The sequence below is a fragment of the Chamaea fasciata genome, unplaced genomic scaffold, assembly GCF_029207755.1.
Source record: "Chamaea fasciata isolate MVZ Bird 193981 ecotype frontalis unplaced genomic scaffold, bChaFas1.0.hap1 SCAF_8, whole genome shotgun sequence".
NCBI lineage: Eukaryota > Metazoa > Chordata > Aves > Passeriformes > Sylviidae > Chamaea > Chamaea fasciata.
In genome coordinates, this window is record NW_027094093.1 from 30,775,298 (window position 1) to 30,799,726 (window position 24,429).

Below are 24,429 nucleotides of genomic sequence, written 5' to 3' on the forward strand. Positions count from 1 at the left end.
GGTCTCCTTTGCAGCGCTGCATCACAGGCTCTGTCCCATCCTGATGTCCCATTTCCCTGGATCAACTGGCTGGTTTCAACCTTAAGGCTTTTTTCACTCTCTGCCTCTGTTGAGTGATCCTGACATAGATGCTATGGCCAGAGACAGGATTTTGTGCTGCAGGATATCTGTGATGAGCATTTTCACCTGGAACACTTTCCACTGTGTAATTTTTGAAAATGCTCAAAACAGCTTTTAACTAATTTTCAGTACCGTTAAATGTTGGGTGGAGTTTTTAAATGTAAGTATATAAGTTCAAATTTGAGCACTTTTGTCCAAAGGATCTGATGTACAAATTCTCCCAGCTGAAAGGCGTGTAGTACTTCTGATGACCAGGCAGGACTTTGAGGTAGATACTAAATATAGATTTAACAGTTTATCCCTTGACACCCAAGTAATTCAAAAGGTGAATGATTTATGATTTCAAGAAATGAGTGATTATTTATACTGGAAAACACTGCCATTTTTATTGCACATGAGCAATTTCACATGGAGAATTATTCAAAGTAGTTTAATATTTGTCCTGTGCCCATAAATGCCAGTTTCTTTTTCTAGACAAGGATCTTTAAAATATCCTAAAGGAATTGAATGCTGAGCCCCAGTGAAAGTCAGGGAGAGACAAGCACTGAATTCCCTAATTTTAAAAGATCCCCATGTTTATTGGCTTATCCCCAGCTGAGACAACAACATTTTAGGATAAATTTTGGGTTCTTCTAACATGACAAGTGTGGTGCAGTGAGTTTAACTGCCCTGCCTTGGGTGACCCAGGGAAGAAGAAGCAGACACAGTGGAACAGAGTCACCTGACTCAGAGCCCATTCACCTCCTGAACCACAGGCCTTCTCTCACAAGCCAAGGGGATTCTTTCACATGTGCAAGGATAAATGTCAGACAAAACAACAGTTCAGCCAAGCTCATAGTGGGTTTGGATAAATAGGTTTTGGCCGAGCAGTCCATGCTGAGGAGCAGAGCCCAGACCTTTGAGTTTGCTTCCTGGCTAACTGCACCTGTGCCTCTGGTGGCTCCTGGCAAGTGCTCCAGCCTGAAAATCTGCGCAGAAATGACTTACTGAGTTGTGAGAATTAGCTAACTAACACTGTGCAAGAGCTCTTCCAGGGAGCTGTTCTGCCCTCAGTGGAGAGCCTGATACATGTGCTGTCTCCAGCCTCTTGCAGGGTCAGACTGAATTGCACCAGGGCTCATCTGTTGCTGCTGAGGTCGTTGGGAGGTATTTTGATGCATCCTTCAGCCCCTTGACTTTCCCAGGCAGCCCCATGGACTGAAGAGGGCTGAGACTGGTGCAGTTTAGGTGTTTTGAGCATCAACTAATTCCCACAGGGCAGCTCTGAGAAAGAGTTGCAGTGATCACTGCTGCTCTGGTGGAGCAGCACCAGGTCTGAAGGGCAGCATGAGCTCTGCTACACCTGATTGCTGCACCTCTAAAGCAAGTCCATAGCTCTCCATGAAGAGATTCCAGCACAGTTAGAATGTTAACAGCATTTGTCCCTCTGCCCACGTGTTGGTTCCCATATGTGGCAGGAATGGTCACAGCAGAAGGATCCAGGTGAGGAACCACAAGACTTTATTTCCTGGCATCCCTTCTGCTTAGAGAGTCAGGCCAGTTTGCAGGGGGCAGCTTTGGGATTAGACAGGTGGACTCTGCACCTGCTGCCTAATTTGTCCCAGCAGCATCAAATGTCTCCTCTCTTCATCTGAGAGATGCAGGAAGAGAAGTAGGCATATTTTATCAGTGGTAAAAATGGCAATATCCAAGGACAGGGATCAAGGAGGGATAAGAAGGACTGGTGTGCATCTCTTCAAGACCTGGATCACACCACTGGCAGGTGAAATGCTTCTGCTTGGGCCAGTTGGTTTTCCCATCTTTGGGAATGGCTCCTTCCCTTGCACCTGGGCTTTGTCTCTTCTCCACTTCTATACTTGATCATCAGGGCAGTGGGAGGTGCTGGGTGCACTAACAGTGCCTGGGGAACTGCACAGCTCTGAATGGCTTTTGCTGTTTCCTTGTGGGATCTGTCCTGGAGCCTGTGCCAGTGGATGTTCCAAGGCTTGGCTCATAGTAACATTCCTTTGAGAAATAATGGTTTCACTGGGAGAAGTTGCCAGTACATTAAAAATGTAAGAAGGACAGCATTTTTCACACAAACACTCGCTGTCAATATGGATAATGAGCTACGTGCTGCTGGTTTCCTTCTTGGGGTGGGAGACAAAGGGGAACTGGACTTTGTGCTGAATGGATGCTTGTGAGAAGCTGGTACTATTCAGTGATTCACGAGCAGCTTGCAGACATCAGGAGTAAAGGTTCGTTACATCTCTAATTTTTTTCTTCCTTTGGGCAGGTGGCCTAACAGCCCAACAGCTGATCCTACTTTTTAAATTTAATTTTAATTGAATGCACTGTTAGAGATGCCTTAAATTGACTCTTTTTGTTTGAATTTCCTAAGGGAGTTTGCCCCAAGACCTCTATCCTAGTGATAACTTATTCTGGCCAATGGAGCCAGTGTGTATTTATTGCACAGCTCTCTGTCCCCTCTCTGGCTTCTGCTCCCATGAACACTGCAGTTGCTGATGACTAGAAAATTACTCAAGTGTGAACTGTTTCACTGTCTGTCACTTTGCTCATTAGGCTAGTGAGAAAATGTATCTATGGCTCTGTCACACACAGCCCTCATTAGGTTAGCAGCGCATTGAGATCATTGCCTTTTTTAAAGATGGCTGCAGGAAAATGGCTGGGTATCTTGATGCTTCTCAGTAATAAGTGGAAGTAGCAAAACCAGGGCTCGGTGCATTCCCTTCTGAGATAATTGCATTGTTTGCAGAGCCTGATCAATGGAATGAAGTGATACTGCCGGGCAAGGCAGCATAATCCCAGTTCTTGCTCTGAATGGAAGGGGCAGAAGGTGCTCAAGATAATTCAGTGTGCAAAAGAGATTGAGGACAAGTACACTCCATTTTTTGCAGCAGCTTCTCCTTGTGCCTGTTAAACTGGAGGAGCCCTACTGAGGGTGGTGTGCTATTATTTGTATCGGCATGACCACAGTTTAGGTCTATCAGCTATAGCTCTAACTGGCATTGAGGACTACCAGGGATTTCTAGTTCCTACCTCCAGCAACTAGGCAAAGTAGCGCCAATCAGTATAGAACCATTTTAGCCATTCCTAGAAGGCTGCACTTAGACACTCACTGGCAAATGTCTATGTCTGTGCTGTGCTTCTGCTAGAAAAAATGTGCTAAATGACCACATGCCTTCTCTCTAATTAGTGCTTTCTTTCTAGCTTACTTCTTTTCCTAAGCAAAGAGTGCCACTAACTTCCACACTGGCATTTCCCCTGAAGCTGATCCATTAACTGTTATATGCTCTGGAAAGCCAGGTACCTGTTTACTCCAACCATCAGAGCAGTAGGACTTGCCGTAGGACCACAGTGTAGGATGGGACCATTGTATTGAGGGGACCTGCTGCTTGCTTTGCTGCAAAGGGTGATTGTGGGAGCTGCAGCACAGCCTTTTGTGCCATGGCTTTGGTGTGGACAAAGTCTAGTTCACCATCTTACTAGATGCTGTTAGCATTGATAGGTGATGGTTTGCATGTCACTACAAATGCTAGAAAAGTAATTTTACATAAGGAATTTCTTCTATGCTTTCATTGTGAAGTATTTCTACTGGTGATTTGCTTCTGTGTGGTGATCCCAAAGACCTGAAAAGCAGTTTACACACAAACTTTTGCATCCACTGAATCTTTGTAGAAGTGTGCGGGGCAGTGTCTGGTCACCCCACTGGACCAGGAGTGCTGATGATCCATCTCTATTCCACCACAGGAATGTTCATTAGAGGATCCGTGATGTTCTGTTGCTAATTAGGTTCATAGCAGATACCTATTCCCTAGGGATAAGATGATGAAAAAAAACTTAGGGCCTTTTTGCTTATTTAAAGTTGATATCCAACTCCAAGTTAAATTGGATATCAAATTCTCTTCAATTCCATATACATAGGATTCTTCTCATTATCTGCATTTACAAATTCAAAGGCAATTAGCCCTGAAATAGCTAGAAATGTAGAGAAAGAAATATTTGAATTTTTATTTCCCATAAAGTTCACATTTTCTTTTTCATTTAAGTGGAACTTTAATTTCTTTTGAAGCATGTAAGACAAGTGTAAAAAAAAAAAAAGTCCCTCATGGGATGGAAGGCTGAAAAGGACCATTGCCATGAAATAGAATATTTTCTTCCTAGGCTAGTGATTCAAATATTCTTTGAGAGGCTGAGTCTGTATCCACATGTTGAGAGTTCTGGCCCTGGGATGGCTGGGCTCTGGTGTTTTGGTTCTCCTGGCAGCTGAAGCTGGGCTGGGAGCAATGCTGGGTGTTTCTAGAGGCCAGACTGATTTGTGTGCTCAGTATCAGCCTACAAGGTCACCACAAAGCACAGCCAGACCTGCAGCACCACACACACCATCTGCTGTGTCCAGCCCGTCCCTGCCGTGGGCTGGCATTCAGCTGCCTCTACAGTCCCCAGCAGGAGCTCAAATTGTTATCCAAGCCTGTGCAGGAATACCTGGGTTCAGTCAGAAGCTGAGGGGATGTTAAGAAATGTGGGAGCAGAAGAAAGGGCTCAAACTCTCACTTAAGACATAATCCCGGTGTAGCTTATGTGAAATAGGCCACTCCGGTTCCAAAGGAATTGGTGTCCTCATACTAAGAATGAGCAGACTGAGGAAGCTTGGCCCTCATGAACCCATAGGATAGAAGCCAATTTCTTGGATTTTTCCTTTGTGTCAGAATGGAGCCAGTCTGGTGAGCAGGAAAGCCTGAGCTGTGGCTGCAGTGCCTGGGTAGGGGGGCAGTTCTGGGACCTGTCCCCAGCTCTCTGCCATCACTGCATTCCCCGCAGACCAGGCTGTCCATCCCTGCAGGGCTTCACAGGGCTTGTCCCACCTGGCCACTGGGAACAACAGGTTCATGATCTGTGTTGATTTTGCAGTTGTCTTCAGTTTTATGTAAATATTTAAGTTTCCTTCTCATACATAACTTGTCTTCAGACACACCAGCGTTTCATGAAAGTAATTAATTTACAACAATGTTACTTAGTTCATCCAGCTGGCTGGTAGTGCCTTGTTAGTGCGCAGGAACAAGACTGGGTTTTTCTTCCTTCTGACAGGGATTCTTGGAGCCTCAATGAGCAATTAGTTTAAAAAAGCTGTCCTGGGGAGACAGAATTAGTACTAAAAAGGCCCAAGAGCTAACTTGAAAATCTTTGAGATGTCTGCGATTGTGTTACTCTTTTTATTCATCAAAGGATACATTATTAACTAACAATCTTCCCCAAATACATATCACCTATTAAAAAAAATTAAGGTTTACCAGTTAATTTTAATAATTTTAAGTAAAAATACAACATCATATTTGAAGAGATGAATGAGTATACTGCTAAACAGATGATGCTTCAAGTGTTTGGGGTTTTTTGTAGAATGACATTTTTATAAAGAAACTTCCCAAAGCAGAATTAATGCAGGAGTTGGCTTGCAAAGAAGTTGGTGGCATCAGTTTCCTCTTTTTTTTGGAGCTGGTGGGACACAAGACTAGACTGTAGACTTTTTAACTTCTGTAAACTCTGCAATATCTGCTGCAGTAGGAAAATAAATAACCAACAGTAATACATGAAGACATTATAGGTAACATGGCCTGAACTAGTACCTCACTAATGTGTACATAACCTGCTTTGTAAAACCATATCTTATCCAGGCTAAGGACTTAATTATTATTGATTAGTTCTGCCCCCTCTCCAATATCAGTCATTATTGAAATAATCTCCGTATCCCTCATTAAACATGCACCTGTTTCCATGGGAATGCATTTTAAAACAAGAAGTGCTATTTGAATATTATTGGTTTCACTGGTTGTTGAGGCACTTGGTACTGTGGTTGCCCAATCTGTCATAGTTAATCAACTCTCATCTCTTAACACTGGCTGCAGTTATCAATGAGTTGAGGATTAATATTCTGGGCGAAGCAGATGATAAATCATTTGTATATAATTAGTGTACAGCAAGGTTACAGCTGACATGAATTTTTATCTTAATTATGAGAGAAATTTGTTCCATTAATTTAATTTAGTTTGCATGAGTGGCTAGACACCTAACAAAGTTAATCTTACACCTGTCATTACAACAGTAAGGAGAGGCTCATTTTCAAGCTGTAGACACAGAAACTCTGGTATTTAAGGATAATGTTGCTCATTCTGATGTGAAAATAGATGATCGTAGACAGAAGATACAGAACCTACTCTCCTTAAAGGCTTCCCAAAGGATTTATGTGTGAATATTACAGGGATTCAAATCTGGTTGCTTCTGCACCGAGCAGACTAATTTTCCTTCATTCTCCTTCTGCGCTTCTTCACGAGAGAAGCAAGCAGTGCCTACAAACAAAGACAAAGATTTCCCCTTTATTTTTATTTTTAATTAGTTTAACTATATACATATAGTTGCCATGTGACAATGCCATAGCCCTTGTATGACATAATATCTGCATTAATAGCTACGGGTGAGGAAATTGTGCTGCCTGCAATCCAGCCTTCATATTTATGTGAAAAAGAATTATTCATAACTTCATCTACTACACAAATGGCAATTATGCAAGCATTTCTGAGGTTTCAGCAGACTGAATAAACCTAAATTCTGTGTTAATTATCCAAGCAATTATCAAGTCTGATAAATCATACATGATTGATAGATAAGGTGGGGCTGTTTGGGTAACAGGATATGGTGTTAGTTATTTTGCTGATAATTAACCAAGCATCGAAATGAAAGAAGACTATTTGTGGCATCTCTTATAAAAATGTTTATCTTTATAGATTTGTTGATTATAGTTATTTTATTCTGGTAGGATGACATGAAAAAAGAAAAGCCAATACCTGAGTCTTCTTACAGCTAATGAGATGAGACTGAATACAGTGGAGAGAGAAATAAAAGTGAAAATTGCATTCTGCACTAGCTCAAGTCCAAATACATATTTGTAATACAAGCCACAGTCTCCTTCACATTTGCAGCATGAAAATAACCCTCAAACAGAAACATTAATTGAACAGTAACTCAGATTAATGTTTTGTAATATTAGTCCACAATTATTACTCTCAGCTAAGGTCAAGAAGTATATAGTTGGATATTCACAAAGAAATGACTGATTTAAAAACAAAGAGCTCTAATGGAATTCAATAGTGCTTTTCAGTCATTCCAGTTGGCATCTCTATTACCTGAAATGATTCACAGTCCATTATGGGAGCTTCCATGCTAATAGAATGTCTATCTTCTGTAATACAGACACATCAGGGCACTAACTGAGAATCTGTCACAATGAATTTCATCTAGATTTCACTTCATCTCTTCATGGACTGTAAAATTTGCTCTTGTACAATGCCTAAATTTACTGTGGGTAATTGAGAGAGATCTATAGATGCAGCACACAGTAAAAAGCAGTTTTCCAAAGATCTATTGTAAATTGTGCAGATTTGGTTCGGTTGGGAAAAGATTATGAAATGCTGGACACCACTGGCTGCTAATTAAATGTTTTTGGTGAGCTCTGAAAATATTTTGAATGGATCACGATGAATAGAAAAGTGAAAACAGCAGACTGGGTAAAATATCTCTCATGCAGCTAGAAAGGCAATGAAAAAGCTTTTGAAATCTAAGAAACCCAAAAAAAGAGGTAGGCAAATGAGTAAAAGTAAGCTCCATTACCCCTTGTAAGACTTATGGATCATATCAAGTAGACCTATGATATTTTTTATCTCTCTTGTGTTTACATAGTGCAAAGTGGGATATTATCCACTTAATCTGACTTCTTCTAGTTCTTTAGAAAATCCTTCTTAAATAGGACAGGCAACTCCATTTTATTTTTGCAACTGAGAATATCCATCCTATCTGAAAATGTTGCTGTTAAGGTCTATGCATGGATTCTTAATAAAATATTAAAATAACATTTAATGTGAAGCTCATTTTTTCCCAGATGAATACTTGCTCCTCTGCTCATGAAATAGATACCTTGAGCATTTTCAACCATTTCTGTCTATTTTTTTTTTTAATTTTACTTGTTGTCATTAATAGCTAAACAAAGTTATTGGTATTCTTACTGATCACAGACACTAATATTTGTTAGCCAATTGCAATTGTGATACATTCTATAGCTTTTTTCCTAAGCCACAAACAGAATAATAGCATCACGCTTCACTGCAAGTGAAGTGATCTCAGCCTTTACATTAGGAGAAAATCAGAATGGTATGACTGCAGTTCATTACTGAAATAGGTAACTGATGAACTGAAAAGACAAAGGGCATTGTTAAATGAAATGTCATTATTAGAGCTGCTCATGTTTAACAAATGTACTGTAAGTTAATTCAGTGGTGTTTTCTCCAAAGTTCTCTGTAGGACGTTCACGCCTCATCCTTATGTCTTCACATGTTCAAAGTATTTTTATTTTCTTTGTGGAAATAAACATTAACTAAATATTAAGTAAACACCAGTTAAACTGTTGTAAGAAAAGCTATATCAATTTTTGTCCATGGTTTACTTCCAGAGCTACGGCTCACACCGTTAGCTCTGAAGTACAAGCATTTTTGAATGTTTTTGAATGTTTCTGTGTATTATGTTTGAACAAATACCTTGTTTTCATTGAAGGAAAACAGCAGGTAAATCCAGAATTTCACGGGAAAAAGATTTAGTCTTTAAGCTCCAATTCAGCAATTTGTGACTATGCAACAAAGCACTTTGGCACGTGTTTAATGTCAGGACCTGGAGCAACTGTTTTAATATGTTGCTGAATTGGGGCCTTAAAGCACAAGCAGAATCTTGGACCTTGTATTTTAAGAGCCGTGTAAAAGTGGTGTTCTGATATCAAATAAAAAACATATCATACTCTCAGCATCTGTGGGAAACTGTTTGCATTGCCCCAGAGGTGATAAAAATAATTTATGGACTCAGTATTTTTCACAACAAGGAAATGACCTCAGCTTTGGCAATCTGAGGTAGTTAGTGAAGCTTTTCTGCTACATTTATGGATTTACTTGAGCTACATATTCTTTGACCTGTATTTGAGATTTATTGGCAGATACATAAGTCACAGTGAATAACCTAAAAAGAAATTGATGCTCCGTGCATTTTGTGCATGGATTGACTGACAGATTATGAAGGGCTGCTTCCTCACAAGTGATTGAGACCTGTGCCCTTGCTTGTTATAAATATGTCTGCTGGGGTGTCATGTGAATTTTTTAACTAAAAGTTTTAATACAACAGGAAGATTAAAAGCATATTGAGACTACAGGATGTGTGAATATGAGCTTGAGAAGGGAATATATGTTATGGATGCCACAATAAGGCATCAAAGCATCAAATTCCTGGGAGCAGTCCTCTCTTCTCTGAGCAGTCCCACTGGCCTGGCACCTCTCTGAAGAAAAGGACTGCAGAGTCCAAGTCTGTGTTCCAGAGCATTAATGATCCAAAAGAGTAGGGTTTCTCTGGTTCCTCTTCTCCTGCTGTCCAAGTAGTGACACTCAGGTCAACACTGAGAACAGCTGAGGCTTCACTCAGAGCTCGCTTTGTCTTCAGTGGGTTTTGAAATGAAGTTCTGGGCCTTCAAGGTACACATTCAAGGCACTCCTCAGTGCTTTGCATAAACCTACAGGATTGAGTGACTACCTCGGTATGTGAGGGAGGGAGAGTCCTCCTGGGTTTCCTCAGGTGGATCGAGCACTGAGCAGTAAATAAGGGGGATAGATGCTTTATTTGATGGTCTAGCATCTGACTGGAAATCACAGACCACACAAGCATGTTTTTTCTCATGACACTGCCATGGAACCAAGCTATTAATGACATTACACAGATATCCCAAACATCTTGTCATCTCCTTTTCACTTTAGGCAAGGAACTTAGAAGTTGCAATCAAATATCTGTACTGACAGCTCCATCATTTGCCTGATGGAAATTGGAAAACAAACAGCCCCCTCTCCCATCCTGCCACCAGAAGTGAGATTAATTTAAAGTGTAAGGCAAGACTGTAAAAGTTTACTCTCAATCTCTATTCTTGTGGCCTTAATAACCCTTTCACACAGATTTTTGGCAGCAAAAAAGAAAAAGAAATTGGCAATCTAAAAGTTTTAAAGCAACCCATGGTGCTGTATCTTCATTGTCTCAGAGGAAGCACAAGACACATAATAAAGAGTAAAAGTTTACTCACTTGAAACTGAGCTTCATCCTCATCTGTTCAGCTATGCATAGATTTTAAATGTATGAAAGAGGGATGTAAGAAAGAAATGATAACAGATTCTATCTCTTCTACTGTTTCTGTCACCAAAGACATCAAAAACAAAATAAACATGACTTGGACTACAAACAGCTATGGATGAATTAATATTTTCTGCCTCCTGAATGTGCTACAAGAGATCTCTGGATTGGAAATGAACCTCGCACTGTCCGAATATGCCCGGAGCCCTCTGAGCTATCTGCAGCAACACCAGCCACCAGGAAAAACGTATTTTCTCGATTTATTTCCACTCATTTATTTAACTTCACTGCCATCTGCTGTTAAGAAAGAGAACCTGGCCTGCGGGCCTAGGAAATAGCTGTGATGTGCCCAGGTATGACTTGCCAAAGCACTTCCAACTCTTACACAATTTTACTGTGTTGTAAGAACAGGAAGGAAATAGCTGGTCATAAGGTTTGTGTTCCGTGCATCTTTACCTTATCCAAGGGAGTGTTTTATCCCTTTCACACCTTTTGAAGACTCCAGCAACACTAACCTATGTAATGCCACCATTCTTTGGGCACGTTTTCCTTTTGCATCTTCCTCCCACTTTTGCTCATGTTCTTTTTGACAGCACTATTGCCCTCTGTTCCTTCAAACAGATCGTGAAAAAGTCACATCTTTTCCACCCAGCTTAAAAGTACCTAGAATAAGGCCTTGAAAAGTAATCTCTCATTTTATCAGGCCGAGAGTGCCGGAGCAGATGGATCATCAGCTCTTGTAATTCTCTATGTCAGGAAGTTCCTTCCAGTCTAGTTACTCGATGATGGCATTTTCACTGCATCTAACAAATAACACTCAGTGTGGATAATGGGTTGCATTCAGGAAAAAAAAAACCCCACAAAACAAAACAAAACACCCCCCCCCAAAAAAAAAAACCAACCAAAAAAAATCCCAAAAAAAACACCAACCAAAAAAAAACCCCAAACCACTTAACCAACTGGACAGCACCCACTCAAAAAAAAAACCCAGAAATATATATGTATACTTAGGCTATGAATTGAAAAATTAGTTTGCTTATGGAAAAAGATGTCAAAAGTGGAATATATTCTGCTACTGCTGGGTGCAGTTAGAGATAGGAAGCCTGTAAAAGCATGACATTTTCTATTACTTTCTATGTACATGTTTCCAGCTTTCACTCAATGACTTAATTCTTTGGCCTGATTCAATGCAAAACAAAATTTTCCTTTGATCACAGCAGCCTTTGGCTGAGACTGCCACCAGAATTACAGTGGATGACAAAATGATATTTGAAGATTAACATAAATGTTGTATTTAGATAGTTAATCTAATGGCCTTGAAAGGTAACTGATATTACAGTTATATACATTGATTACAAACGGCATGTTTTCACTCTGCAATGTCAAGAATAGGCTCTTGTCAGTGGCAGTTTACTACTCTGGGATTAAATCTTTCCTCATGGCAATGCTTTCAATCTCCTTGCCTTTCTGCTTCGTTGTTTTGGTTTTGTATTTTTGTTTGTTTGTTTTTATTACTAAAAGGGCTGATAATCAGTACAGCTATAGAAAAGGCAAGGTATAGTCTATGTCCTCTTAAGTCCAAACAATAACATTGCATTTCGGCCCTGATCTCAGAATATCTGTCACTATCAAAGCTAAGTTATGAACTATATGGCTGAAAAAATGTAGCTCAATTTTCAGATCCTGTGTTAAGTGCAGACCTGGCAGTTAGAAAAAAATTATTCTGCCTTATCAATGGGGTGAATTTGATATGGAGTTCAGTGAATAAGCATCAGAAAGGAATGCCAGCATGCCAGTTCCTTAGTAGAACAACATCCCTCAGGGCAACAAGATGCATGTGAAAAAGTCTTGTCCAGCATTTGGTAACCTGTTAGCACAGGAGTGTGTTCTGATGGGTGGAATGTAGTGACAGTCAAACTCATGTCCAGATCTCCTAAAAAACCTCAGTATGAGACACGGAAACAGAAGACTCTGAAAATGAAAGAGTTACATAAACACTCTGCAAAATAGTTGGGCTCAGGTTGACCATGGTCTAAGGCCAGAGATGTTGCTTCTTTGTTTTCCTTTATGCTTTATTTCTCCATAAAATACTTTAAATACTTGTTCTGACTCTAACCCTTTCCCATGCGTTTCTTTGTTTCCTCAGTTTCTCCCATGAAACAAATGGATGCTCTCCTTAGAATCCACTCTTCTGCACAACCATCCAGCATATGTGGAGGCAGACTTCATGAACTAAAATCTCTTCAGAACTGGATCCACATTTGAAATTCTGCTTATTGGCAAGTTCATGGAAAATTACTGGTACTTGGTAGTTCTGACTTACTGCATGGCACAAGAGCCACTGCTGTCCTTCTCACTTTGGAACTCCCAGTTCACTTTGTCTTCCTGAAAAGCAGGCTGGGATGTTCTGCCTCTCACAAACCAGCACAGATCTGTTTTCTCCGAGCCACTGTGAAACATGCTGCTTCGCTTCATACACACTTCCAGCAATAAAGGCAGGTGAATCCTGATGTGCTGTTCTGATAGAGCATATGCACTCAATTCATCCTACTTTCTATATCAAAAAATGGCAGGATTTCTTTTGGCTATACAAAGGGAAGAGTATAGTCAATGAATTGACTAGATGACAGCCAGTTAGGGAAGAAAGACTGACAAAAAAAGAAAATGCACTGTCAGATTTTTCTTTAAATCTGTAGTAGAAAGGGAACTGGGAGACAGTTTCAGCAGAAGATATGAAGACAGTGAAATGGCTTTAAGCTCAGTAGAACATAGGCAAGGTAAAAGGTTAATTATTCCTTTGGTGGAAGTTATAGTTCCTGAATTAATGGGAGCAACTTCATCTCCCTGCTAGAAGCAGTTCCTGGATTCAGTCATTTCTGCTCCCCACAGCTCCAGTTATGGCACTGCTCTGTGCTCACTGCTCAGCTTCCCTCCAGCCCCAGGCTTCCCAAAGTGGAAGGAAGTAATTTCTGCTGAGTCCATCTATAGGAAATGAAGAGTTTGGCATGGCTTTTTAGTTTACAGAAAGTCTGAATAAGAGAAGCAACACATTTCTACAACCGCAGGACATCACAGCCTGGAGTATGGTAAGTTATCAGAGCAAGGCCAAGAGATGGGAAGCTGGGAGAGGTTATATTCCCTCCCAGAGACAGACTGAGGAAACGGGATGTAGCTGCATGTCTATTTCTTATACTGAGTAAAACTAACAGGGATCCCAAGAAAGAAGGCAGCAGCAATGGGCAGCAGAGCTTGCTGGAGTTTTTCACACTTGCTTTGTGGATGAGCTGTGGCTTTAACAGCCATCCCAAACAAACTACACCGGACAGCATATGGCATACCCCAGGTGTTTGTGTACCTGTAGGAACTTTCCTCTTAATTTCAAAAGTCATGGAAGTTACAAGGCATCCTTTTCCACCTTGTTTCTAGAAGGCATAGTCCCTGACAAGAGGGCATGCTTTGGAGATAAGCAGTGTAACTCCAAACATTACTTCCAGCCTTTCAAAATCTCAAGGATATGAACTGCTGGAGAGAGTGGAGAAATTGCTAGGAGAATTCTACAACAAAAGACTTCATTAGCCCTGAACTGTAAAAAGAAATCCAACACAGTCACTGGAGTCAGCCATGCTGCTGCTTTTGAGGTGACTGATAAGAAAAACGCTGACAATCTTAGAGGTAAATCTTTCTCTTGAGTGGGCCTGCATAAAGGATGTGAAGTTGCATAATAAGGTGTTGACAATTCTTATTTTTATTATGAGCCTTGCAATATTTGATGCTTGTTTATAGGCCAGCTCCCAGGATCAAGGGATTAGGTGAAAGTCTCTGTTTTAATTAAGAAACAATAGTTTGCTTCAGAAGGTTTTTCAAGCCACTGTTGTGAGATGCTGGGAGGAAGCACATCATATCACTTCCATGGTAATCATGAGATGCTCTGTGCTGACTTATTCAGACATGCTACTCAGTTTTATGCTAGGTGACATTCTGTTGATTATCTTTCACTTTGGTGATGTAATGCTGTATGACCTTACTAAATAAAAGATTAAATCAGTATTATGTGGACCAGATTCATATGATAAATTTAAAAAATATTTGGTAATTACATGACCATTTCTTCATAAATGACATACTTGAGTTAATTACAGTTCAGAACTTCCATGGTTTCAACATTTTTGACCTTTACCTAGCTTTTGGCAGGGTCCCCTGATGTTTAGGGGCTTTGCACAGCTTGTGAAGTGTGAGAGAATCAGTCTGCACAAACCCCAGCCTTAGAAAACCAGTTCTTTGCAGACTAAAATTCCAGAAATTATTTTCAAAAGTTATTAGAAACACTGACTGCTTTTATTAACTCCTAACAAAGCTCACATGAAATGGGTGCCATCAGCATCTGGAAGAACCCATTCAGAAAAATAATGTATTATATTTGTTAGCATATTTGGGTTCTATTTGTGCTGAAATGAGATATGATTTGCAAATAATAGTTAAGATCCATCCTTTTTGCTTACCTCTGAATATTTAGAACAGCAAAAGGTAATTCATTTTTCGAATAATTGCTCCTGTGGAAAAAGAAAATCTTTGAAAAGACAGCTCAGCCAAGTTTCTTGAACACTGTAAAAAAATACTTGGATCGCACTCTGAAAAGCCTTGAACTGTCCAGTGCAATAAAACTTGGGACTGCATTTCATGGTGCCCATAAAACCTGCTCCAAAGCCTCCTAAAAAATGTCTCAGAACAATTCAGAAAATGTTTGATTCAAATTACAAGAACTCAGTGATTTAAGGGACAAGAAGGAAGGTCACTGTCATCTCTAATTTGTTTTCAGGACGCTCGCTCTGGTACTCCTTACGTATAACTGAATAATGAATTAAAACACACTAAACCACATCGAGGCGGCTTTCCAGGGCACAGCCTGTACTCCGGGAATGCGTTTCCCGCTGACAGCAGAACACAGCGGTGTGCCTGGTGTCACCAGAGGGTGCTCTTCCACCATTTGTCCAAGGGTCTGCCTCAGTGTAAGCAGGATTTGATTGTTGAAAAGACTTCTACTGGCGGTTTTGGGTTACGCCAGAATCCCCTGCCTAGAGGCAGTCTGTAGATGGAGGGAGTAGTAGTGAATGGCAGCAAAGTTTGCTTTTCAGTTGGGGTTAAATTGCAGTCAGGCCAAAATCCTAAATAACATTGCTTGGTGGGACTGTTTCATTTCAAAATGCACACATCTATAAATTACTTAAGTTAAACTGGATGTCTGTCCAGACGGTACATTTTTTTCCTGCAGGCTATTTTCCTTTTCATTTAGCTTTTTCCAAGGTTACACTTCCAATGCTCACCACGAATCTCTACAATTCTGTCTTTTTTTACTTCTACATCACTGATACTTTGTCTTGCTTCTCTTACCACTTGTCTGTCTTTTCAATTCTCTTTCAAAATATCAACATGGAAGAAGAAAAGCCAAAAACACCTCCTCCATCTTAGATCACCATTCTCTTGGGAGTGAGGTGAACCTGTGAGAAGTCTTTTACTGTTTCAGACACTCTCACTCCATTGGGAAATTAGCTGTTCATTCTTACAACTATTTTAAGTGAAAGATGTGTCATAGTATTATGGCATGTAGAAGAAAAAGTCTAAATCCATATATCTTTGCCTAGGAATGCCACAGTGAAAACAGACACCTCTCTGCCCCTTTGTAAGGATTTGTAAATCAGTAATCCAACGACCTGTAGTCTCTTATTCTTTGAACATCAAGCGAATCTTACTAGTGATTCTGCTTGGAAAAGTTTTACCTTTCAGAAATATTGTAAGTTCCCAGGCATTTAGTTTTCCAACAATTCCATATCAGATTTGCTCAGTCAAAATATAAAAATGGAGGGAAACATTTCTTCACTGTGTGAGCATCACAGAGCTGTGATCTGAAATTTAATATCCTGCCCCAAAACAAGGAATCTGCGATGCACTTACTGTGCAAAGGTTCTCATTTTGTTTGTTCCTTCTCAGGTGAAGGCTCAGTGAATCAGATTTAATTAGTTGTTCCATGGATGATAAGTGAGCTAGAAAGACCCACTTCATTCTCCTGGAGATTAATTTCTTTTGAGCATAACAGCTCAGATGACCTGAGACTTTCAGAAGAGAAGATGTGCAAAGGCAGTGTCCCAAACAAACCTCTCTGTGGGTGACTGCTCTGTGTCAAGGTGTGCTGTGCCTGTCCTTGTCTGGACCTTGCAATGTGTAGAAATTGAGAAACCCCTCAGCAGCCTGATTTTAAAACATGGCACAGTCTCACTCTCTGAAAATCCAGCCTCTCAAAAAGTGAAATTACCCAAAATGATTGGCTACTTGCATATTGTGACTACAGTCTTTGAGTCATGTGATCAAAATAATGACATTGCAGAAAGAGAAGTCTGGTAAAAATTTTATATTCATCACATATTTAGTTATAATATTCTCATTACTCTCCAGGGAGATTTCTAGACCTGGCCCAGATGAAATTGTAGAGGACCAGCCACCAATTCTGTCAACTTCCGTCATGTAGACCATGAGGGAGTTGTGATTCTTTTTCTTACTAGAATCTCAATGTTTCCACTATCAGATTACTTTTTCCTCTACAAATTCTACAGGACATAAAGTCTTTCCTCTTCCAAGTAAGTGAGCTAAAAATGTTCATGTTCATATTGCCACTCTTACAAAAAAATATTAAAAATCACACAGACATAATTCTCAAGAAAAAAAAAGGTCTTCTTGTCTGCCTGTATGTCTTAAACTATTAAGTGCTGAAAACAGGAATTGTTCAGAGGAGAGACTGAACAAGACATTGGCTGGACTGGACCTTCTAAATATCACGCATGGGTACAAGAGTGAGCATGTTTAAAACGCCACTATTTCCTGTTACATGTGAATGCTGAAACGGCACAGTACCTTGCAAAGAATATTGGGTGGTTTGATGGGATGCAATGGTCTGCTGCAGCCCCTAACACAGTGGAGACTATAACAGGTCTGTGACTTTTTTCATTTCACAGTGCACAGTCTCACTTTCACTGATGATAATTGGGAATTTGCAGTCGCCCACTGAATGGTTCTCTATGTCGAGTACATCTCAGGAAAGAGATGAAGGGGAATTAAGTAACTGTAAGGAGATGGGATACAACCAAAACACCAAATTGAAGGAGTAAATGCATGCAGAGGAAGATACTTGTGCTATAGCCAAGAGTACAGCTGATTCCAGAAACCTGGATGAAAACCTTCATCACAAGAATCATTTCATAGGGATCAGGTTGGAAATGATTTCTATGCTGGGGCTGCCAGGCAACAAAATGGGTTGAAGAAAGAGCTCACCCAAGATATGAGCCACAGAAAACAATGCAAAATCTGATAATGAGTTAGGAAGGCTTGGGTTTAGTTCCCTACCAATGGCTTCAGCTTCTCCTGTGAGTAGGAATCCAACTGGGAAGATGCAGTCATGGCAGTACTAAGGTCCATGGCCTGATGCAACCACTGAGATCCTTTCCATTTACTCCAAGATCTGTCCATGACACTTTGTTTTACAGTATCCTTAAAAGAACACTGCACCCTAACAAGAAGATGCTGTACAAAGGATCATTGCACAGGAAGTTATACATACTTTATTTTATCTATCATGCAAAATGGAAATAAATCTCTTCTCAGAATAGAGAGCATTGGAAAGTTACTTAAGTTACTTTGTTTGTCTAACTGTGTCTATTCTACAAACAGCAGAGCCCTTGCTGTTGCTGTTACAACTCCATCTCACATTTTTTATTCTTATTACAAGAAGAAACAAATATGTGCTAAAGGATTTAGTGAGACCTACTGCTACATTTTCAATGGTGACTGAGTTTAATGTTGTCACAAGTCCAGGCTGAGCAGCAAAATAAATCACATGGCTATATAAAAAATGAGGAAGCTTTTTAGCTCAGCTTTGTGGGATCAAAATCAATGAAAGAGAAAAATCAAGACAGTACTGTTGAAAGCAGCTGCTCCAAGAACCAGAGCTCATCTTCACAGATCAAAATAAAGTAGGGAATGGGAAAACTAAGCCTAAGTTGAATTTGCTAGACATTTGCAACTACAAAAATCTAAAAATCTGAGGGAAAGGAGGTTTTTCTTTTTTAGATGGTAGCCCTCTTGGGACTCTTTTTAAAACTAATTGGTATTTAGAAGATTGATTATCCAACTGTCATAGGGGACAACAGCTCTGTCTGGGTAACTGAGTGAATTTGCATCACAATTAGGTGTTGGGAAGCAATGCTTTTGCAAAGTATTTTATTGAGGTTCAAGTGATCCAAGATGAGTTGTAATGACCATAGATTTTTGTATTTTCATGCCTTTCCTTTTTCTTTCCTAACTGCATAGCAGATGAAGGAAAATTCCATCCAATAAAGGAGAAAAATGTTTCCAGTCCTTGTGGTCTCATAGACATAGAGCAAATTAAAAGAACCTATTACATTTCTTTAAGTACATCATTTCAAACCAGCTTTGTGATTTTGGGGGCCAGCTGAATAAGTTTAAAAGTTCAGAGGAGTTAATTAACCCTGTCTCCCTCCTTTGCCTTACTGTACGTTAAAAAGCCAGAGAAACAGTCCCATTTCCCAGGTTAGGTTAGTTCCCTCCCTTGTCTGCTACTCAGTTACTAGTTAAGCCCCTAGTTCATACTACCTTTGGCTTTTTATTTATCATTTTTCTTTATTCTGTTTCTTTGAAAAGGAATTTTATGATCATATTATGGCACAGAAAGATTTTTTTTAAGTTGATGTTTCTTCTCAGCAGTTACCTTACAACCTGCACTTGTTGTTGCATGTGAAGGTCATCTACATCCTTTCCTGACAGTCTCCTGTTTCAACCCTTCTCTTTGTCCCTGCTTTTTGTGGGCGTCAGTCTTCCTCTGCATGGCAAAAAAAATTAGAGCCATACAGTTGTCTGTGAGGAGAAGGCAGACAAAACACAGAAAGCCCATATTACTATGGTGACCACATTAGTCTCTAGGGCTGTGAAACAATGTTCAGCAGCTCTAATTAAGCTGTGGCCTGTGATTACACCAGTACATGGCATGAGCTGGTCTGGCCTATTTTTGCTATTTTTATTATTTTATTATTATTAGTAGTAGTAGTAGTGTTATTGCTTTGATTGCTCTGTCAGGGCAGCAGTCAGAATGGACTGCTCCTGTATGCTCTGCTGCCCTCCAAAGGATGGGAATGCTGCTTTCCTGTCCCTTCACCTTATTGAGATGTTTCCAGCCACAGCTGAGGGCAAGGTATTTTTTTTTTTTTTTAAATAGTCTATGTTTGGCAGAATCTGGAAACAGAACACCTGTGATAGACTTGAAAAGACACCCCTGTCAGGTATTTCTGAAGCCATTGCCAACAAGGATGCTACCCATGAAATACTGCCATGGTTTGCTACCTGGCTGTTCAGCCCATCAAGTCCCTGTGCGTTGGTGTGATTTTATTCACTAACGCAACGTGTGTTGGCAACCAGCCTGGGCACAGCATCCAGAGCCCAGCGCACCCATCACTCTGCAGGGTCTGCCCAAACCCGGCACGGGAGGCTCCAGCACATCCACCTTCCCACCCGGGGATGCTCCGACATGGCCCCATGACGTTCCATGAGCCGGCACAGATTGAGGGGTTTTTTGCCGAGGGACTGGAGCACCCATCTGTTGGATTTGAGCAGTAGCTGAGGGAGTGCGGGTGTTTAGCCCGGAGGAGGCTCTGGGGTGACCTTTTCACTCTCTACAACTCCCTGACAGGGGGGGTCGGGCTCTTCTCCCCGACAACCAGCGACACGATGGGAGGACACAGTCTTGAGCTGTGCCAGGGGTGGTTTAGGTCAGGTATTAGCAAAAAATTTCTTCATAGAAAGAGTATTAGATATGGGAATGAACTGCTTAGGAAAGTGGTAGAGCCACCCTGTTAGTCTCTAAGGAAATCCTGAAAATGGCACTTGGTGACATGGTCCAGTTGCCAAGGTGGTGTTCGATGGTGGACCTGCTGATCTCAGAGGTCTTTTCCAGCCTAATTGACTCAGTGATTCTGTGACCTGTGTGCAGGAGATAAAAAGCAGAATTAAACCCCACTTCAGCTGTTAGGTCACCGAAGGAAACACGGCTGGCAATGAGAAGTGTCAGCGCCCAGCGGGGCACGAGCGGCCGTGAGGCGCCTCGCAGTCAGAGCGCTCAGTGACTCGTCCTCCATGCTGGCGGGAGGCCTCAAGACCCCTTGCAAAAGGGAAAAAACGGAGAAAACTGCGGCGGGCGAAGGGCAGCGTCACGCAGGGGAAGCGCCCGAGGCCCGCGGAGAGGAGCGGCGCTCGGAGGGCCCGCGGGCACCGGGGCAGCCGGGGCCGCCCCCAAGGGCGCAGCCCGCGGGCGGGGCCGCGGCCGTTGCGCTCCGCGCAGCCCGTCAGTCACATGAGCCGCCGCCCTCCTTCCCCCGCACCCCTCGGCCGCGAATGGCACGGCCCGGATGCGCTTGTACGCAAGGAGGGTGCGGGCGAACCATTGAGCGGGGGCGGGGGAACCCGGCAGCCGCCGGCCGGGAACACCCCTTCGCCGGGGCGCTGCGGCGGCGGGGAGCGGACGTGACAGCGGCGCGGCCGGCGGCGGAGGGCGATGGGGGTCCCGCGGGGACAGGAGCGCCAGGCCCCGCAGGAGGTACCGGAGCCGCGTTTCTCCCGGCCCCCCGTCCCCCGGGCGCTGCCGAGGCGCGGCCGCTGTTCCTCCGGCCCCGCTGCACCGGCGTCCCCGGGATCCCCGCCTGCTCCTTCCCCTCGTTCCCGGCCCTGGCTGGGAGCGCGGGGCTCGGTGCCGCGCAGCGGGCGGGGCGCGGGGAGGCCTGTGGGGCTGCCGGCAGCGCCGTGCGGGTCACCTTCGCTGCTCCATCGCCTCCCCCGGTCCCCTCTGCGAGCACGGCTCGCCGGGTGCCTGTGGGAGGGAGCGGAGAGGAGCAGGGTGCCCAAAGGATTGGAGGTGGGAAGGGTGTGCAGGTGGGTCCCTGCAGCCCCTCGGGGCAGACCTGGAGCCCTGTCGCCGGCTCTCCGGCCTAGGGCCGAGGTGTTTGGGAGCTCTGTGGCTCTAGGAAATCCCGTGTATCCCCGGAGCTGTGGGGTTTTATCCTGTAAGGTGGGGACAAGAGCCCTGGGACGGGCTGGCTGTGCTGGTGAGACTTCGGAGCATTGAGGCTGTCCGGGCTGCCCGTCACAGTTTACTTTTGTTACTGTTGTGCTTTGAAATTGTATTGCCCAAAAAGTGGAATTCCGTGTGAGTGCCTCCTCCTGCTCTTATAGCAGAATTAGGGAAGAGTGTCTTGGTTTTATCTGGGACAGAGGTTAAATTGAGGTGTGTGATTTTATGAACCCTGAAATTGAAAGACATGTGTGAAATGGAGAATGAATTAACCGACCTATGGCAATAGGACAATCTCAGTGGCTGGAGGCAAGCAGTGGACCAGGAGTTTGAACAGCAAAAGCAGATTAAAGTGTTTAACTGGGTGGAAATATGTGTTGTTAAATCCATGTCGAAATGTGTTACCTGTTTAGTATCTTTCAAATTAACAGTCAAGGGACTAATGGAAGGCACGTTTTCCCTGATCTGTGGTCTGTGCCAAGGTTAGGCTCGGAAAATGCTCGTTTCTCAAATGAATGAGAAAAGCTGAATTAGTGTTCTGTTGTTTGTTTGTCAGGTTGAAACAAGAGAAGATGAGGAACAAAACATCAAGTTGACTGAAATCTTGGAACTCTTGGTGGCTGCTGGGTATTTTCGAGCAAGAATCAAAGGGTTATCACCCTTTGACAAGGTGAGGCCAGTTCAATATTTTTAAACCCCTCTTCTAAGTATAAGAGGCTTATACGTTTTGCCAGTTATGCTTAGCAATTCTAGGTGACTTTATAAAAGACAGTTGCAACCTATGAGGCTTCCCTGTGTGAATAATTCTGCAAATGACCTAGTTTCAGACAGACAGTACCTCCTCAGTCTGGAAAGACAATTTTGTGCAGCAAGGCCTGTTCTAGAGGAGACAGTTGGATGCAAACTAGCTGCTGTCTGCTTTTTTGTGGGTGCTATGGCCTGTGCTAGAGTTGAGTACAGGGAATTTTCCTCCCTCTCCCAACAGCAGTTAGAAGAGCTAGTCTTTGGATACTTGGAGATAGCATGGTAATTTTAAAAACAACCATTGATGAGAAATGAGGAAGTGTCTGTGTAACAATGGAATAGTTAGCCTGGTGAGATTATTTGGGGGCTGTTTTTACATATCTTTAGAATGTCATATTTGTTAACTTTTCATTGTCCTACACAGGAAGTGTGTGATACCAACAGTGAGCAAAGTTCAGGTCGAAGAGAGATTTCTGAATTGCTTTAATGCTGACTCTGTGAGAAATTCCTGAACCAAAGTTTGAAAACACAGAACTACGGCAGCCTTGCAATGGATTCTTCTGTTTCCTGCTCTATCTTTGGTCATAGCACAGCCTCACTTTACAATGCAATTTTATTTTATTCAAACTCCTTGGTATTGCTAACAGTCACTGCTCAGGAATCTGTGCTCACAGAGTGGTTTCCAGGAGACTGCCTCTAGGATGTGACATTGTTGCATTTATGTGTAGAAATCACTTATAGATACTTAAATACAGTTGCAGAGTTACCATTTCATGGCATTTCCCAACCTCACCGAAATGAGCCTTGCTGCTGAAAATGATCCCAGTGCTAATGCAAAAAGGATTTGTGGGTTATCAGTTCCGGAGGGGAGTGTGAGAGGAATAATGTGTCAGAAACCTTGTTAGAAACCAAGGTTCCTAACATGCTGCGTGATGTTGGCAAGTTACTCTACTTTTTAATCCCCTTTTCTCTTCTTTGCCTTTGCATACATTTAGGTTATCTTGCACATGTTTATGCAAGGTTGTCTTTAAATATTTATGTAAAGTTGATGAAATGGCTCAGGAGTTTAAATGTGCCTGTGTCAGAATAGGGCCTGAAATAGAGATTTCTGCAGAGCTGGGGATTTCATTGCTGTGCTGATACTGTGTCTAACACTTTGTGTTGCGTGTGTGTCAGCAAGCAAGAAATAATAGTAGCAAGGATGTATATAAAAGGTAAATATAAGACTGCAGTAGTTATAATCCTTGATAAAACTTTGATATTGTCACTTTTTAGAGGTCATGACATTTAACATACTGTTGTGTTTTATCCATTTTTTTGTTTGCTTTCCTTTTTTGAATCTGAGAGCCGTTTCAAAACTATTATATTAAGCTAAGAGAGGAATTCAGATTGTCAATAACTGCAGGGTTGGTTTCTGTCTTCTTGTACACGTGTATTGTGTGTAGTATTGCATGAAGTTGATATGGTTATATTATCTGAGTCTGTCTTAGAGCAGAGAGGGTAGTGAGATTACTGAGATGTAGTTTCTAAAATAAATAAAGCCTTGAAGATGTATTTGGGTTTAACTGCAGTTTAGAATGGCCCTGACCGTGGTGTTGCTCCTTTGCCAGGTGGTGGGAGGCATGACGTGGTGTATCACTACCTGCAGCTTCGATATCGACGTGGATTTATTATTTCAGGAAAACTCTACTATTGGTCAGAAAATGTAAGTTGATTAAATGGCAAGTAGGGTTTTTTCTTCTTAGAAAATAAAAAGTGGATGGGGAGGGGAAAGTTACCTGCTGTATTTCTAAGGAAGAGTTTTAGTTCAAATTTCCTGCTTTTAAGGACTGCCTGTTCACAAAACATTGCACAGGTTTCTGGTTTTCTCAGGCTGCAGTTCCACAAATTTTAAATCCAGAAGGAAGCTTATTTTTAAAAAGGCAGGGCTGCTTCCTTTGGGCTGCCATGTTCTTCTATCCCTAATAGGCACTGAAAGCATTTATGTGGCTGTACACTGAACTGAATTGGGAGCTGATCCAAATTAAAACCTACCAAAAAAACTCAAAAAAAAAAAAAAAAACAAAAAAAAAAAAAAAAAAGAAAAAAACAAAACCCAAAACCCAAAAGAAGAAAAAAAAAAAAGAAAAAAAGAAAATAGTTTTAACATGAATGAATTCCTGGATCCAGTTCTCTGTGCAGCTGCACAGATGCTTGTGCTGGCACAAAGGGATGATGCAGAGGCCAAAGCAAAGGGCAGAGGG

The 24,429-nt window shown here is 41.9% G+C and overlaps 1 protein-coding gene across 1 annotated transcript in view; it reads left to right on the plus strand.

Moving 5' to 3' along the window:
* The first annotated feature begins 20,816 nt into the window (after positions 1-20,816).
* Positions 20,817-24,429, plus strand: part of CCDC93 (coiled-coil domain containing 93) — a 34,924-nt gene continuing 31,311 nt past the window's right edge. The window contains exons 1-3 of the mRNA XM_066190330.1: positions 20,817-20,971; positions 21,999-22,112; positions 23,797-23,891. Of these exons, the coding sequence (XP_066046427.1) occupies positions 20,930-20,971; positions 21,999-22,112; positions 23,797-23,891 (251 nt within the window). The 5' untranslated portion in view covers positions 20,817-20,929. The remainder of the gene's footprint in view (positions 20,972-21,998; positions 22,113-23,796; positions 23,892-24,429) is intronic.